Here is an 18,598-nt window from a genome sequence, read left to right on the forward strand (position 1 = left end):
TTAACGACAAATAATTTTATACAATATAACGATGCAAAACACTTGCTCCTCCCTTCTATTTGTGCACCCGCCAAATGATATAGTATACACGGTCCTCTCGCCCTAATTATCCGGTCGATCGAACACCTCTAACAACCGCAACATCCCCCGAAATTACGGCCTCGACAACTGACGGCGTTGTCGTAAGACGTCCGAGGAGGATCGTCCGAAAGCCGAGAGAAAACGGGAGATCATTTTTAAAAAAGATGCAACAAATCCCAAGCCAAGAATTGTCGTCGACGCTACAAGACTCGATTGTTCGCTATAAACTTCGATAAGCGAGCGCGTGACGAATGCGCGTCGGGAACTCTCTCGGCTCGATATACGCGAGAAAAGTATAAGCGCGCGTCAGTCGACCGACTTCCCCCCGGTGTCTCTCTTCTTCCTTCGGACCCTTCGTACGAGATCGCGTGATCGCGCTTCTAACTGCCAATAATTCCCCACCCCTCCGCCAATTTGCTCTCGCTGGCCGAAACGTGAAATCCCGGGTTTTACTTTGAATACCGCATTGATTAACTTATCTAATCTAATTTAAATGCGAACGAGGGGACGACAACGACGACGCCTTCGCTTCGCGTTCGCTCAGTCCCACTCGAAAACCGGGGGGGAGGGGGGGGAGAAGGGGGATGAAAAACGTAGGTCGGATCCAAGTAGTGCTGTTGAAGAAGGGAGTGGAGGAGCGACGTCGGTGATGGTGACGACGCCGTTTGCCTCGGCGGCGGTAAAGGGGGAGGGGGGGAGGAGGGGGAGAGACGGACAGTGGAAACATCAGGAGCGTCGGCAAGTGTTCCCTCTCGGGACAGCGAAGGAGGGGCTGGGAGGAGAGCCGGAGGCGGGGGTGCTTGTTCTCGGGGATAGAAACGGTGACTAAGGGGTAGAAAGAAAGACGGAGAGATGGAGACGCTGACGAAGAATAAAGAGAGAAAGGGACAGATCGGGAATGGAAGAGAGAGAGAGAGAGAGAGAGAGAGAGAGAGAGAGGGAGAGAGAGAGAGAGAGAGAGAGAGAAAGAGAGGGACGAGGAAAAAGAGGGTAGGCGGCGTGTAGCGATCTCCGCTCGCGAGAGAACGACGGGCGAGCAGGGTGGAAACAAGAGACGAGGCGATATGGGCGGGTTGCTGTGTGTATGTGTATGCCTGCGTGCGCGGAGGGTTCGGCGGGTAGGTAATACGCGCGGGAGGGAAGCGGAGAAAGAGAGCGGAGACGGGGCGAAAGGGTGTGTGTGTGTGTGTGTGTGTGTGTGTGTGTGTGTGTGTGTGTGTGTGTAGCGGATGTGGCGGGTAAGGCGAGCCGGGGCATACAAACCGCCGTGTAACGCACCAAATTGAGTGCTGAATCCCGGATTAAATCGGCGAGAGCGAAACAAGGGTATCGAGGAGGAGGGGGGGGTGGGTGACGAGAGGGAGGACTCTCTCTCTCCGGCGGGAGGGGGAGGGACGAGGAAAACGTCCGTGAAACCGGGGCGAAGATGGGGGAAAATCCGCGCTCGGAGCCCGGTAGTCTAAGTCCGCCCCCACACGTACACACACGCGCGCGCGCACGCACACGCACGCTCTCCCTCTCGTGCTCGCGGGGGGTGCAACTTGTAGATCTCACTAATTCTCCGATAGATCTCTGCCTACCCTGTCTCTATCCCCGTCTGTCACGACGAAAGGAAGGGGTGCGTCTCCTGCGTAAGTGGATGCATTTTACGCCGCAAGGCTAATGTATCGCGCGAACTGCAGGTTTCGTGCTGAACTGCGCGATGAAAAATTGCCGGCAGAATTGTCCATCGTGTTTCCCGTGTACAAAATGACACGACAGAAGGTTGCATATTTTTAACCAATCTTTTGATAATTATCGTGGAGTATTATTAATAAATTTATGTCGCGCGGTATTACAACCGTTAGTTGACGTTTAATCAAATGCTCAATTATGTGGAAAACATAATTTTCTCGTTGGCGCAAATTTGAATTTTTTTATTTGAACTTAAAGTTGAAGAAAAAGGAATTGAAAAGTAGTATATGACATCTGGAACACCCTGTATAAACTACTATTGAAAAAGCGAGACCCAAGTTAACGCCATGTCACGCGTGTATACCAGGATATTAGAAGGGGAGAGCGTATCGAAATACGAAGAGTTTTAAATAAGTTTCCACCGGCATTACCGTGTCGAGCGGCCGCGGCTTGTAAAGTTTCTCGTTAAAAAAGGCGAAATAGGTGAATTCCATTATAAACTTTAAGGCATGAATTTTCATTTAATTTCATCCACGCGAGCTAAGCGGCTACGAGCTTCGATCTCCAATCCGAAAACTTTGCGGCACGCTAATTACCGCTTACAGTCGCAACATCTTGTAGACATTGTCGCATTCTTCTGACCTCAAATACGCGTTTGCAAGAGTAACAATTTTTATTAACTATCAAAATTATCATAAAGCTTGTAAAAAATCAAAACGAGCTCAAATTGACAAAAAAAAAAAAAAAAAAAAAAAAAAAAAAAAAAATAGAAATTTATATTATTGTTCTCATAAATTTTAATTTTTTAACCACGCGAGCTAAACGGCTATGAGCTTTGATCTCCAATCCAAAAACTAAATTTCTTAATTCTACTTCGATATCTTGGATTGTCTACATATTATTCAAAACTTGAGAATAATTACTCAAATCTTTAAATATATGACAAGTTCTGAATAGATGTAGAAATATTTAGTGAAATAGAGAAAAGCTAACATAATGTCTTAATGGTAGCCAATTCAGAAAAATCTCTCGGATTGCTATTAGATTAGAGACACGCAGAGAACAACGTGAGAACCGGGCTGTTGAAGAAACAACCGGGGGCTTTTAAACATGTCGCAGTTCTGATCGCAGCACTCTCGAGCAGGGACATCAATGCGAAACCACCGACGATGATCCGAAAGCGAAGGGACTCTGCAGACGGCTCACACATGGAGAACGTGCTATATGCGTGCGTTTGCACTCATATATGTGTATATACAGGGTGTTTAGCTTCTCTCGCATTAAATTTTAACGACAAATACTTTAGTTAATTATATTGTCGCTATCGTTCCTGAAAATGTTCGAACGTTAATAATTTATGACTTATTTCAAGTTTTGCGATTAAGATATAATATTTTTTTAAATAATCGGCAATTTAATTTCTAGATTATAGAATTCTATTAATTTAAAATGGAAACTGCAATAAAATTTGATTTCAATATTTATAAGACATAAAATTGGAAAAGATTAATTCCTTTATCAACGATACTGTTATTATAACTGAAGATGTTTGCAGCAAGATTTATATTAAAGACACCCTGTATATCGGTATACATTTACGCGAGGGATGAAAAGAGGCAGGGAACAACTGCTACCACGCCACACAGCACACCGTAATAGTACAACTCGCTACACGAGTGACTTTGCAGCGCGATTCAGGAGGGAGGGACGGCCGGGGGGGGAGGAACGGAACAGAAAGGTAGAACGCATAATGGCCGGAGATCAAGAACTATAATAGACCGGCGTGGCAATACGTGGCTAGGGCGCATAGCAGCGACTGACTCCGACTGACTGACTGCTTATTTGTATTATGGCATTATATAGAGGGCAATCCTATATCCGGAGGGGGGTGTGGGACCCCTCGGCTTTGGGGCCCCGCGCCGCCGAGAGTGAGCGAGCCGCCGCTGTTTTCGGCCCGCCGTGAGTTCGGCCGAAAGTCACGAACCGAACGAAGGGACGAGACGCCCATGCAGTTGACCTGCGCCGCCTAATTTGACGCTTTTTCGACCATTGTGCCGGGTGAGATGCGTTTCTATGCTGCGCGCCGTAACAGAAAAAGTGCAGCGCGCTTCGGAGTTCGTTTTGTCCGCCGAGAAAGGCGCACACAGGATGCGGAGCGAAGAAAGGGAACGTTTCCCCCCTCCCGCTTCCTCCCGCGAGTCAATGAGAGAGTCGTTTCCTCTTCTCTCGCATCGATCGTGGCACTCGGTCGATCCGCGAACGAGATTATTCGACACTTCTCGTTTTCCTTGGTCGAAAGTGCGCTATAAATCATTGCGGGAATTCCCGAGCTCCCGGTATATATATATATATACTTATATATATACGATTTGTCGAGAGCGTAATGAACCTGCGGCCGACTATTTTGTCCCGCCCAACGGACCCCGTCGTCGGATTCCTCGAGTGTATGTCATATTTTGTAGAGGGTTGTTCGTTGGTTCAGAGTTGGTAAGAGGGTGTATATACATTGGCAGGTTGTTGTATAATTTATCTAGAATTTCGAAATTTCTAATTACTCGTAAGAGTTTGAAACAGCCACTTTGTCATTCACGATTTACGCGCCTCTAATTATTGCATTAATAATGCATATACAATAAATATTCCTTAATTTGAGAAACACGTTTTTACAGCGCGATACAGCTTACAACTTTAAAACGCTCAATCCTTCGAAGGCTTTGTCAAGGAAAGAGAAAACTATTTTGAATCGATCAAATTATTCTATTGTACATGCGAACAGTGATTCGCTATATCCAGCTAGATCTCGAACACCTTGTGCGCTCGAGCACTGATCAAAGGCGTGTCCTGCGGACTACCAGAAGAACGAAGGGCGAGCACGACCGGCAGGCGATCGACGCGATCAACGCTCTCGCGCTAATACGGAGAGATTAGTTGCATCTGTTAGCCGTGCAACGCCATTGTGCGGCCCGCTCGCGAGGAATCCGCCGTGAAACTTTACGCGGACGGGACGCCCTCCGATCACAATAATGATGTCGGTTTTCTACGCGGCCACCGCGTCGCACCGTATCCGCGGCCATCCATCACCGACTGGTTATTATTTAAGCCGCAACGTGACGTCATAAATACGTCGTTAAGCGCGCGAGTCGTTGCGCGCCGGGAACAATGTTGCTCGCGATGACATTGATGCATTAGGGCCCCGTCTTTATTCCGCGGCGCGTTCGTCGACGCGTCCGCCGGGATGCATGCTGAGGAATTAAGGAATTAATAAACTGGATAAATAATAATAACAGCGGCTAGAGGGGTGCCAACCGAATGATTGCTCATCCGTAATAATTAAATCTCCATGTAAGAAGCCGTATATTACGATACATATTTTTCTAAACAAACTGCAAATTGTTCACGGCTGATTTTGATAACTCAAAGATATAATATTTCTATTTGTCAAAAAACTATTGAATTTTTTAAAAGAAAATATCAGTATTTTTTATTATAAGAATTACCTTTTAGCATCATTTGGACTTCAATATTTTACTTGCAACAGCATGCGACTCGTACAATTGCTCGTAAAATATTTTACAATCGGACGAGCAATCATTTTGTCAATGATTAATGAAAAAATCTCGATTAACTTATTAAAGATTGTCTGTATAAAAACAGTGCGCAAGGGTCTTGATTTTGCATTAATCTCAATAATAATGCGCACCGACATACGCACGAATAAAATATGAAAAAGGCAGGGGAATTTGTTTAGGATAATTTGGTTGAGACGGGTGTCCTGACACCCTTTTAGAAATCCATGACATAAACAGCAGCGTGAGAGAGAAGAGCGGGGGGTAGAGTGGAGGATTCAAATGTTCTCCTCGCCACGGCGCAAGGGAAAGCCGCGGCGGGTGCGAGATTTGCTGCCGAATGGGTAGATAGCGATCGTACAGCTCGATTTAACGGCGTGAATTTTGTTTTTAAGTGCCGTAACCTACTGTCCGTCCCCCCCTCCCCTTTGGGTCCGTAGACAATGCTCGGTAATAACAGTAAAACATGGTGATACGATAGCGTCAGGACCATCAGATAACTCCAATTACTTCTTCTATCTAACTGTACCATTGCTGATTTGCTATGCTGTACAATTCTTATATTGATGTGAAAAATCACGTGATTTGCATACTGCACAAATTTCTCCATTATAATATAATTGTTTCTCTTAGAAAGAATTACATCATAAAAGACACAGCATACGAAGCATTCTTCAGCCTTACAAATTCGAGTTTTAATTATATGGCGTGTCGAGATAAACTTATGGTACATGTCGAATCAATTTTACTTACGACAGTTTAATCGTCTCGTATTTCAAAATCAAAATAGGCACAATTAGCTCTTCCGACTAATTTGATGGACAAAAGATTCTCGCAATTGCTCGCGATACAGCAAAGAAAACGGGTTAATTGAAATAACCGAGTGCAACGGCGACGGGCGAGCTCTTAATTAGCCAAAGAGCGAAACGCGTATTATGTTCCTCGAGTCGACCGATTATTCTTGTGTTTATAATGAGCCGGAAGTGTGCGGCGCGTGTGATGATTAATAACTTACTTTCACCGGTCGCGCTCTGACGGCCGGCAATGATCTTTGCGCTCGCGTTGCGCTTCGCGGCGATAAATGACAACGCGCATTATATTCTTCGCTTTCAAAGGGAATCAACTGTTGCCAATTTCTCTTTACACTAATAAAACTAATTTCAATACAGCGTCAATCGCGCGTCTCGAAAATCAAAAGAGCGATCATCAGCCGTTTCACCGTTCAATCGCCGCGGCACAATCGCGCCCGGTAGCGGCGATGAGAAATTCTCTCCCGGATTGGAAGGCAAGGTCCTTCCCGATGCCATATTCTGACGGCAGTGTCCTGTTAAACTATTTCATTGACCAAATTTAACGCTAATACTGTCCAAATACGACAGCCGCTTTTGTTAGGGGGAGGGGGAGCCCTGAAAGGATCCGGTGCCCCGAACGAGAACGAGGGGATACAGCTGCTGCTCCCGATGCTGGTAAGGGCCGACAAACAGGCTTAAGTCAGTGTCCTTCCTCGGTCTATCAGTCATCGTGAGCGCACGGAGAGAAAGCATCCGAGCGTTATATAGGTCCATTCATGGGGTGTGCGGCGGCCGGTGGCGACATGCACACCGCTCGAACGCTTTTACACTTAACTTCGGTGCAGCGCGAGCCACGTCGTACGGGTTGCGATTGCATAACGCGGAAACTGAGCGGAAATTCAACACTTTTATGGCTAAACGCTCGATCATCAGTTTTCCGGTCACTGACGAAAAATGCAGCTGAAGTTGTTTGTCAATTATCACTCTGCTTATTGAAAATCGATGGAACTGAAGCTTCTTCCTGCTAAAATTATTAATTTACGTAAATTGAGAATTTGTTTTAGTCAAAAATTAGTAATTATTCACTTTCTACAGTTCTATTATCTGCTGTACAGCATAATTGTACAAGGAGATAAAAATGGGATTTAAATATAACAACAGCATACATTACGGAAAAACTCTCGTAGTAAAAAATAAAGTATTCTATAATCCACATCTTTTTACTGCACAAAATGTATGAAAAACGTATGTAGAAATGTGATTGTTGTTAATCTCCCAAAAATATAATTGATTCGCCTTGATTATCTGTTAATGCAGAAATGATAATGTAGGAATATCGTTAAATAATATCGGTTAAAACGACCGATAAATCGTAAATCGATGCGCGTAACTTGGACACGCGCGTTTCAGCCGCAACAGATTTGACGCGAACGAATGATTAATACGACCGAATGTTATACGGTCCGTTTTAATATCTTGAAACATCGGGAAATTCAAATAATTCTGACGGATGTGTAGTTATGGCCTTTGATCGTAAAAACGACATCCCGCCGGTCCCCACCGTTTTGTGTGTGTTTTGTGTGTATCGCCATGTATACGATATACCCCTTTCGCGTAATATATGCGTTTCGATCTTTTATGGCGGATCGTATAAGTGTTTTACAACCGCCGATATAAAGTGGCCTTAGGAGAGAAGCACTGATCACCAGAAGGCCATTAATGGCGTTACGATGTTGTGGAGCATCGATTACTCGGTCACGGAATCGAACATCCGATTATCTTTTTATAAGCACAGTCGCTATTCGCACGCGCACATTATACGTTTCTTTCGTAGATCGCGGTTTTATCAAAGGTAATTTTATCAAATGCGTGATAACAGATAAATGTATTTTAGGTATATAATTTTGTCTCCAATTGTACAAATAATATATATGATACATATTTATTGTAAATATGAGAGGGGGAGGGGAAGAGTAATAACTAATAAAATAATTAGTATCTTATTTTTAAAATAAAATGTAAACATTTAAAACTTTATTTCTGCGATTAATAAAAAAATATCAAAAATATTCCAGTTACACTTGCAATAATCTTGAATAAATTTTTATATTACACGTATTAACTGAATACATACATATTTTATTGCCCTACATATTGAAATGTGAATTATAAATGCAATTAGCTCTTCAAAAAAATGATTCAAATTTAAAAAAGCGATTTAACGGCCAAATCAATACGAGATGACTGATTGCACTTCAAATTCAGCAGCGATTAACCGTATAATAATTTGTATATTAATTGTGCTCATTAATTGTTTGCTCGTTGAGCGATGTACAAATAGTTAAAATGCAAATAGTTAACTATATTAACTTTGTCAGTTAAACTAATTATATATTATTGCATGTAAGATAAATTTGTGTAAAATTATGTAACGTGATTTATGCGCACAAAACACTTGTGTTTGCGCGAATGTTGTGCAAAGAAAATTTTCGAATCTTTTTTCGAGGTTTTTTTGTATATATAAATTTACTATCTCTCGCAAGATAATGTCTGTTTTATATCGAATACTGTAATAGTGTAATCTCGTATCGATGTTAATTTATTTTCGCAGCCGGTGCGTGTTGTTTATGAAATGAAAACATGACGTCGACCATCTCAATTCGAATTTCATTAAAATATTATTCGGCGGATCGCTCGTGCGATAATACGTTTTTAAAAGAGGATGCACGGCTGTTAGAGAGGCTCCTGCGAAGGATGCGGGGCATTCAAAAGCGGGCGCATGAGCCCCGGCGCATTAATCGGCGAGGCGACTGCGAATATTATCGCGAAATGATGAAGCGTCGCTAATAGGCGTTTCAGTATTCCTGAAGACGCATTTGATTTTGCTGATTCACACTCGTCCCGTCGCATTACGATTCACACCAGCGTCATCTTCGGTTTCCCCCTCCCTCCCCTCCCCCTCCCCCCGCCCCGTTTCCTGCCCGTCATCATAATCGTCATAATCGGCCGCCGCTGGACCAGCATTTATAAATGTCGGCGCAACAATGTGACGAAATGTAAAACTACTCGCTGCGAGAGAAAGAGAGCGTCCGAAACGAGAATCACTACGGCTTCCTGCTATCGCATCCTTCGCCTAATCCTTTGAAGTCGAGAGGGCTACCCGGGGCTAAATCCGGGGATAGAACTTCGTTTTTGGTCGCGCTGTTGTGTCGGAGGCTCACAAGCGGGGTTAACCGTTTCAAGACACTTTTTGTCCGCGTGTAAAATATGAGCTTTTTACTCGGGAGGGTAGCCGAATTATTTCCTAACGAATAGTGTTTTAAGAAGGCGGATTATTCACTGTTTATTTCCACGGCATTGGTTCGTGTAGTTGGAGAAAAATCATAGCTTTCACGGAACGTGTATTATTTAAAACTATCACCTATATCTTATTTCTCATGAGATTTCTATATTCGAGTACGTTTTATGTAATAAAATATTATATTCTTAGTGAAAATAATTAATTGCTATTTCTAAACTTCAAACACGTGCATTTATATTAATAACGTCTGATTAAAAATATCGATATAATTAATAATATAAATATATGGTGTAAAATTCATGTTAGAAATAAAATATTTTATTCCAGCTGACATAATATTCGGGCAAACACACGTATTACGAACATTGCGGCTCAAATTATGTTCGCCATACTTTGTGCCAGCCGGTCCATATTAATTTCGCGAAATTTCTTGACGTTGAATGGATCTTCTCATTTTCAAATTAGCACGACTATCTCGCGCAATAATATACGTGTACCCTTTCCGGCATTACCAAGTGTTTTCGTGAAGTCTGCCTTATTGTTTGCTGTCTACACGGGGATGAATTATGACGTTTATGCGATATAGTTTCTCGAAGGGTTAAAATGGCTCGTTAACAATATCGCTACATAAATTGAGATTAATATCGCTACTTCACGTCGCGACAAGTGTAATTCGTGCATGATTTAAAAACACGTTTCCATTATCTCTTGTAATATCACATTACTTGAAATAAAAATATTATAATGCCGCGTGTTACGCAAAACGTCGTTGCTATCTGAGCTTCAAACGTATCGAATAAAAAATTTCAATTAAATAAAGGGAAGTTTTCGATGAAAAATTTCCATTCGCCAGAAAGTTCAATCTCGTCCTCCGAATCCTCCAAAAAACCCGTGCTCGCGGGTTCGTCGCGAGATCGACATCTTTATGACGCAGTCGGCGATCGATACAGCGTAAGGGCAGGAATAAAACAATATTGGCCATATGCAGCCAAGTTGCAAAGGCGATTCCGGGCCGCGCGCGGCGCCGGTGCAAAAAGCTCGTGCTATTAAGGGGAGGAATGAATAAGGGAATAACTGCCGCACGGGCCCGCCATGATATCGGATTATCCACGGGCGAACGATCGACTCTGCACGCCTAATATAATGCAGTCATCGGCGTGTGATGAGTCTCGTAGACGCACAATGGCGCCCGGGGGCCCGGTGTCCGCGCGAAATGACTTCTTCACTGACAGTCGGCCTATAGCTCTCTTTCACCTGCCCCCCCTCGCTCCGTTGCGTCATTAATAAAAGCCGACGTTCCGTAAAATTAGGTCACACTTACCGAAGCCACCCTCCGAGATGTCGGGATGAGACGCCGCGCTCGACGCTCCATTTACCGCCGTTGTCCTGCACGGAAGGAAGTGCCTGTCGAAAGGTACATATATTGTAGTGTAACACGTATATACGATATTGTATAGAGCATATATATACGTTATGTGGAAGAATTTATGTGATGCATCGGAAGAGTAGAACGGAATTTCTGTCGTACGGTAAATTAACACACATAGAACTCGAGAAAGGAACAAGACATTTAACGTTAGACGGTTGAGATAAATTTCGTGTGCGTGGACGAATATATATCGTTCCTTTTAATTCTCCTAAGATTTCGAGAAATTTGGTTTGCCAGCTTAAAAGAGAATTGAGGAAACATCTACGCGTAATATTTTTCGTCTACAATTATTTGAGTCAACTTACTATTATTATTATCACTATTACGTTATTTTATATTTACAAAGTCTGTAATAATGCAGTGTCTATTTTTAGTACACGTATAATCATTAAAAATAAAAATAAAGAAACAAATATAATATTCTGATGAACTTATCTACATTTTAATCAGTTTAAATATTGTTTTTTTTTTGTCACCATATAATTTTTTCCATACGTTACGTTAAATTCTCAGCGTCGTACGCGCGTGGCTGCAATAATGAGTTAAGCACTCTTACGTCTCTCAAATGGCTATTTGAGGACGATTCACGCAATAATAATCGCGAATCCATTGGGGAGGAAAAATCACGTTTGACGGCGTCTCTCCGGTCCGTCCTTTTTCGAGATACTTGTTTCGAAGTTCGACGGAAACATATTATCGGACGGAGAGGCACCGAAAAAGTTTTGCGTCCTCCGTGAGATACGCGGCGGCGAAACGACGTTGCGAACTTTCGATACGTCTCGGATTCGAATCCATACGGCGTGATCATGCGACGCGCAGTCGTGCCGTGAATACGAATTAGAATCCGGCGACGGAAACGGGTGAGTCCCGCGTGTTCCTTCCGTGTAGATGAAGATTTTCAGTGGATGTCGTTCGGGCGTGCGAACGGACTTCTAATTCCGTATTTACACTCTGATGAGGGAGAGAGAGAGAGAGAGAGAGAGAGAGAGAGAGAGTGCAAACTTGCGTAAGAAGCGAGTGTTAACTCCTATTCAAACAAGATATTTTTTTTAATAAAGGAAAAAGATTTCTCGCTTAAAATTAGTTATTAATAAAAATATTCAACAAATAAAAAATCGAATATTTTACATACATTGAGAATAAGTATAAGTGAAATAGCTACAGTATTTTTTATACCAAATCTTGTGTATTTAAACTGCTAATAAAATAATATCGATAAGAATTTCACAATCTATTAAGTGCTCCAAATTTCCCGTGATTGGGTAAATATTCGTTTTTTTTCCTCCCGGCCTTAATTAAGATTAATCTTCCGATAAATTGACTCGTCGTCACGTAATAAAGCGGCTACGACAGCTGATACACACGTAAAACCCTAAACTACGTCAATCGCAAAGAGTCCTCCGCAGGCGGTCCTGAGCCGGCAAATGCCCGATTAATCGGCGCCGTCGAATTACCGGTTTTCAGCGTTATTGTCAGTTAATCACTACGATGAAGCTCAGACACGCATCGGAGCGTGTAATTTGCGCGATTTTATGGGACACTTTGGTCTCTGCATAATAATTCCACCCTAAACCGGAGGGCTAACGAGAGAGGGGGGGCGAGGAAAATCTATCAGGGGAAGTTTAGGAAAGAGGCAGTCACCGACAGTGGGGTGGGACAAGGGGTGGGACTCCGTGAATACAAGCAGTCGAATTTGTATAGCGACTTTCTGCAGGGAGGGAGCCGAATAATGGGCGTAGTTTTTAACGACAAATTTATGCCCCGTGCACGCGTTGTATCTCGAAGCGATTATACGAGGTGTCAAAAGTCTTCACGACTGTTTGGTCTCCCCGGAAACGCCTTCCTAATAATTCACGTTCTATTTGTAAATACGCGAGAAAAATGCAGAAATATTAATAACGGTGCGAAGAGCAACATCTATTTGTAAAGAGTTTTAAAGAAAATCTCTCGTATCTTTCATTTTGCGACATAATTACGATGTCGCAATATGTTATATCGCACTTTCGCGGTTTATTAAAGCGCGGTGTATTCGATAGATAAGCTTAGCCGTAGCAACTGGGGAAGTAACGATACACGGCACAACTAGAACTTAATACTTTGTAATCGTATGTAGCATATGGCGTGTTTTATTGCGTTTATCGGAGCTAACAAATTATTTTAGATTATTCGAAATAATCTCGCGAAATACTGTTTAAATAAGGATACTTTTATTGCCACTCGATTCGGATATCAATACGTTGAACGTTACGGAAGATACAGTTTATAATTAAAAAACACAGAGAATAAATGACGGGTCAGAAAAGGAATCTCAACACAGTGATAAATTGTTTGTAAAAAATTAAAATAAATTATCGTGTTATAACTTGTCATTAAATTTTGTTACAATAAAATAATATGTATTCAAAGAATAAGAAGAATACAAATAATAAAAAGCGGTGAGATAATACGCGGGAAGGAAGACAAGCGTGATATTAAAAATATCGCGCGGGAAATATGCGAGAGAAGAGAAAAGTTCCATTCCAGCGTCGAAGTGGAGGATCTTTATTACGCGCCGTTACGCATCTACGAGAACATATGCGCGTTCGTTGGAAGAATAATTTTTCTCGTCATCGGAGTGATCTGTTACATGACGCATAACGAGAGGTCGTTCCAACTGAAACCAAACTTTTCGCTCGCAAGAAATTCGCGCAAACCAAAAACGAACAGCTCCGCCAGACCGAACGACTATTCCTCGCGAAAATGATACGCGTTGTAAAATGCCCGGCGATGAGAATCAATACCCTACCGCCCTTCGCATTTTACATGCTTTTCGAGAAACGCGTCCGAGGCGCGTCCGGAAGACGAAAAAAAAAAAAAAAGGGAGAATTTCTCTTCCATTCGCGCCCCTCCACAACGTCGTTTCTCCGTGAAAAGGACTGATCCTTCAGGGTCAAATAAAATAGATTTAAATCCCGCTCGCGGTCCTTTCGACAGGAGAATACCAACCGCTACCTTTTTCTTTTTTTATTTTACGCCGCTGCCCCTTTGCCGAGTGTAAGATTCGACATGATAATTAAATAGGGTACATCGAAAATATACATACATATTTTACAAAAAAGAATCAAAATAATCTAGATAGACAGAAAGGATGAAAACAACCTCGCATTTTACAAAAGTGCTGCGATAAAAATGGGAAAAAGTAGAAATCGATATTGAAATTATTTTCAAATGACGAATAAAAAACAATTGAAAATTTTATTCGCGCAAATTGAATAAAAAAATGTCCGCAGCAAGAAAGCCTATTACGGTGTGTAAGCATTAATGCGACTGGTGATTAATACGGTGCAACAAATATTGGCAACACTGCACTGCTTGCCGGCTATTATTGCGTCATGCTGCTTTAATAATATCCATTATTGTTTCATTATTAATAATACGCACGTATTTGAACGTGGTAATGATGATACCCTGTAAGCTTATTTCGGGCCTTCATCATAATCGGGCCGCATTAGCATAATTACTCTTAAACGATCGATCTCGGCACGCGCGTATTTAATGATGCAGATATTGCGCTTGGCCATGCACGGCCGTTCGAAATGTCACAAATGCTCTTGAGTTTTCAGATACTAAATACAGCCCTACGTGTTACGAGTTCAAGTTTTTCTCCGAGTATTATTTAACGACAGATTTCACAAGTTGGATGTCATGACTGTAACTAAAACGTTACCAAGTTTTATCTCGTACTTACAAAAGTATCCGGAATAACGTAAAACCAGAAAAAACTAGGTTTAAAAACGCGGAGGTAATAAATTCGCGTTTAAGAGAGGTTAAAGCGGAAGAACTTACTGGAAGTTTAAAAATATTTAGTTCACACGCGGGAAGCAGAAATTTGCGAGGAATATGTTTAAGGGTTAGACGACGTCGCGCGCACGTCGAACGAAGAAACTCCTTTTTGCGCGAGCACGCGCGCGGGGTGGAGAGAGAGAGAGCGGGTAAGAAGAGGAAAGAAGAGTGAGAGAGGTGGCAGACCCCGCCTCGCTTAATGACCGAGAGCGCGAAGTGCAGTCGGCCGCCGTAAATTATCCGTTCGGTCGAAGGCGAGTTTTAAAACGCGGATCCAATAGACGAGCGGGAGCGAGCGACGAAGCGCGGCCGACATTACATTGGTCGGCTGCCAGAGAGGAGCCGGGAGAGAGCCGGCGAGAGTTCATCCGACATTAGTTACGTCAGCCGTACCACGCGGCGCGACGATGGCTCATCGGGATGAAGTAACCGAATTCTCGTTGACACGTGCATCGGCATACGTATAGCGGGCGAGGAACAGGCCAAATGGACCATCGGCAGCAAATAACTCGATTTGCTCTGTCTACGCGTGCTTGACTGGCTGAAAGACTGGAGGGTGGTAGCGAGTGGGAGTCGGGCGGGCGGGACGGAGCGCGTGGGTGAAAGAGAGAGAGAGAGAGAGAGAGAGAGAGAGAGAGAGAGAGAGAGAGAGAGAGAGAGAGAGAGAGAGAGAGAGAGAGAGAGAGAGAGAGAGAGAGAGAGAGAGAGAGAGAGAATAAGCGAATGAGTAGGTAGGTAGGTAGCGAGAGGAAGGAACGACACGGAAGGAAGGAAGCAAGTTATCGAGACAGTAGTGTCACCGTGGTCGTGCAGAGATGCCCGGTCGTCGTACAAAGCGGAGAGCCAGTCTCAGAGCCAAGAGGCTCAGTCAACCAGCCAGCCAGCCATCCGGCCAGGCAACCGGCGAACATACGAGCGAGCGAGCGAGCGAGCGAGCGAGCGAACCAGCAAGTTCTTGTTTTATTCAGTCGGGATCATAAATTACGAATTTAAACACACAATGAAAGACGCTTAACAAGAAGCTAACGCGAGATTGAGAGGCCCCGCCCGGAACACCTCTCCTTCCGGTGAAACGCCACCGCGTCGACCAATCGGACGGCGGTACCGCCCCCGAGCATTTAACCGAGCCAGGGACTGCACGCCAATCCACTCGCACCGTGGGCCGACCCTACCTCTTTCCCCTGGCGCGCGGGGGCTTCCGCTTCGCGCGCGCGAGGACGAGGGCAAGGACGTAGGCACAGGAGAGAGACTCGATCTCCCGCCGGAGAGAGAGTGCGCGCCCGATGCACCCCTTGGTCGCACACCATTTGGCGACGCGGCGACTCACACGGCGAGCCTTCGGTACCGTCGCGGCAAGAACGATTTCCTGGTCGCGCGCGTGCGGTCGATCGGCCGAATGATCAGTAGTCGCTCCGCGACTGATCCCCGAATCGCTCGTTCTCCATGTGCCATCGCGCGGAACCGGTGAACTGGTGACTGCTCACGGTGTGCGGTGACTACTATTTCCACTCATCGATCGCCACTCGCGAAACGGGCATCTCGGTGCGACCTGCCGCCCGCGTGTAGACGTGCGTTTCGCTTGCGAACGAAAGAATCAGTGATTGACCTGCGGGGGAGCACATTTGAGGAGAAGTTGTCGACGAAGGAACAGTGCCAATCGGAATCGCGCTCGCGGTGAACGTGTCGTCGGACGTGTGTCATCGGTAGTTCGTTGTTTCGGCGAAAACGCACAGTGATAATATCGTCGCGTGTACTTTTGATAATCGGAATAGACGACACCTTCGCGCATACTTTCGGCGTTGCGAAAGTCACCCTTTTGAAGGACTCACCCGCAAGGTTCGGTGAGAATCCTCGAGAATCCCGCTCGGCTGTGAGGCGGCCGCACGCCTTCGTTTAGCACGTAGCTAAAGCACCGGCTAAGATTTTTCGCTCACTACCGAACTATGCGTGGTGCGAGATGGTGTGTTCTCTGACCAGCGGCAAGGCCTGCGCCGACAGCGGAGACCCGTGCCCGGACGCGCCATCGCGCTCCACGCCGGAGGGCGGCGGACTCGAGATCGCCGAGAACATGTCGTCGTCGCTCAGCGACGCGCACCGACGCAACAACAATCATCACCTGGACCAGGGCGACCGCAGCTCGTCCGCGGGCTCCTCGTTGGGCTCATGCTCGCCGCCTCCCGTCTCGAGCCACTCGCCGCCGCCCCCGCGGCCGCCCTGGCTGCACGACTTCCACGCGGCGGCCGCGCCCCACGTTCTGCAGTTCCTCAATCTGAGCGCCGCCGGCGGCGGCATGCTGGGCAGCCAGCCACTGGCAGCGCTGCACTCCATGGCGGAGAGGAGTCACCAGCAGCAGCAGCAGCAACAGCAGCAGCAGCAGCAGCAGCAGCACCAGCACCAGCAGCAGCAGCAGCAGCAACAGTCGCACCAGCAGCAGCATCATCCGCAGCATCAGCAGCAACAGGGTGGCATCCAGCTGCCGCGGATCGCCGTGCCGCCGCTCTCCACTATAACGCAGGGCCAGTCATCGCCCACCGGCAGCGACAAGCACAGCCCGGCAACTTCCATCACCTCCGTCGGCAGCAACCCCCACGGCATCGACACGATACTCTCGAGACCGACGGCGACGGTGCACCCCCAGACGACGGTCCCGCCGTCGCACGCGGCCCTGCCGCCGGCACCGCATCCTCAGCACATGGCTGCGCCGCGATACGCCATGCACGCCGGCTTTACGGCATCCTCGGGTACGTAATATTGCTTTAAGTTCGGTCGTTTGAACACGGGTCGAACGCGGGCAACCCTTTGGTTAACCGAGGACCGCCCGCAAACCTGCGAATCTAGCTAAACAAACAGCGCGAAGCAGTATATTTGAATATCGGACTCTATTTCAATAATTTAGATATCCTATAAGAGAATTTTTCGTATTTTCCGACATTTCCACGATCTCCCGAAAGCAATAAATAATATTAGAATTTTTGGACTTTTGCTATCGGAAAGAATATTTAATTTTGTTTAAATATGTCACTTGTGAAAATATGCTTCTGATCTATTATGTCTAATACTACAGGAATCCGTTTCTATTCAGATTATTGATAGATCCTTGAAATTATCACACATTAAATTTTGCAGAAACTAGAACGCGGCGTAAAGCCGACTCTCCACATTCTGTACAAAGTTATTTTGAGATCATCGATATGATACTTAAACATGTTATTCGCTATTGTTCGTAAGACTGTCATAAAAAGTAAAGTGTACTATTGTTTTTAATGAAGTCAAAGCATTTTTTAAATAAAATATACTAGAAATTTTACCCGAACAACTTCAGTAGCAGAATTGAATTGCGTTCTTCTGCAATCGTGTCATTTTCTTAAAGTGTAAAGCTTTATTTATAAATTTTCTCACGATTTCACCAAAGTTTTACTTTACTAAACAGTAGAATGGCTAGCATGATTCTTCAGCAGAAATATTGTTCAACGATACTTCGCAAACGTAGCATCGGGAGATTAACGTCAAGAGTTATTGATGTTCGTGGATATTAGTAACATCTGTAACAGTAACAATTTACCATTCGCGCCATTTATGCAATAGAAAATCGGGGGAAACCGCTGTTCTCCGCGCAAATCGTCGCGTGCTGCGATAGCGTGCGTGTAATGCGGGACGGATTGAACGCATTAATCGTAGAATTACCAAGGGCGGTCGATTGAACCGCGGACCAGACGAAAGCGCGACTAGGAGTTACGAATCTATTACGAAACTATCTGTGCATTCGATACGATCAGCCGGCGTATAATTCACGGATTTACATAGACCGAGTCTGATTTTCCGTTTTGATTCGCGCGCTCGAATTACTACCGCCTGTTTTAACGCGTTGCAGTACAACGAAATAACGGTATACATCAACCGCAATTTCTGATTTATCATCAAAACAAATAAAACC

The 18,598-nt window shown here is 44.7% G+C and overlaps 1 protein-coding gene and 1 long non-coding RNA gene across 3 annotated transcripts in view; one reads left to right on the top strand and one right to left on the bottom strand.

Moving 5' to 3' along the window:
- Positions 1–10,160: 10,160 nt before the first annotated feature.
- The window catches only part of LOC136998453 (uncharacterized), a 36,197-nt gene continuing 27,759 nt past the window's right edge, over positions 10,161–18,598 (bottom strand). For both annotated transcript variants that reach the window (XR_010889039.1, XR_010889034.1), the window contains one exon: positions 10,161–10,817. This is a non-coding gene — a long non-coding RNA (uncharacterized lncRNA). The remainder of the gene's footprint in view (positions 10,818–18,598) is intronic.
- The window catches only part of HGTX (HGTX homeodomain transcription factor), a 41,623-nt gene continuing 38,296 nt past the window's right edge, over positions 15,272–18,598 (top strand). Inside the window, exon 1 of the mRNA XM_067351095.1 lies at positions 15,272–17,405. Coding sequence (XP_067207196.1) covers positions 16,622–17,405 — 784 coding nt within the window. The 5' untranslated portion in view covers positions 15,272–16,621. The remainder of the gene's footprint in view (positions 17,406–18,598) is intronic.

Source organism: Linepithema humile, chromosome 1 (genome assembly GCF_040581485.1).
Source record: "Linepithema humile isolate Giens D197 chromosome 1, Lhum_UNIL_v1.0, whole genome shotgun sequence".
NCBI classification, from domain to species: domain Eukaryota; kingdom Metazoa; phylum Arthropoda; class Insecta; order Hymenoptera; family Formicidae; genus Linepithema; species Linepithema humile.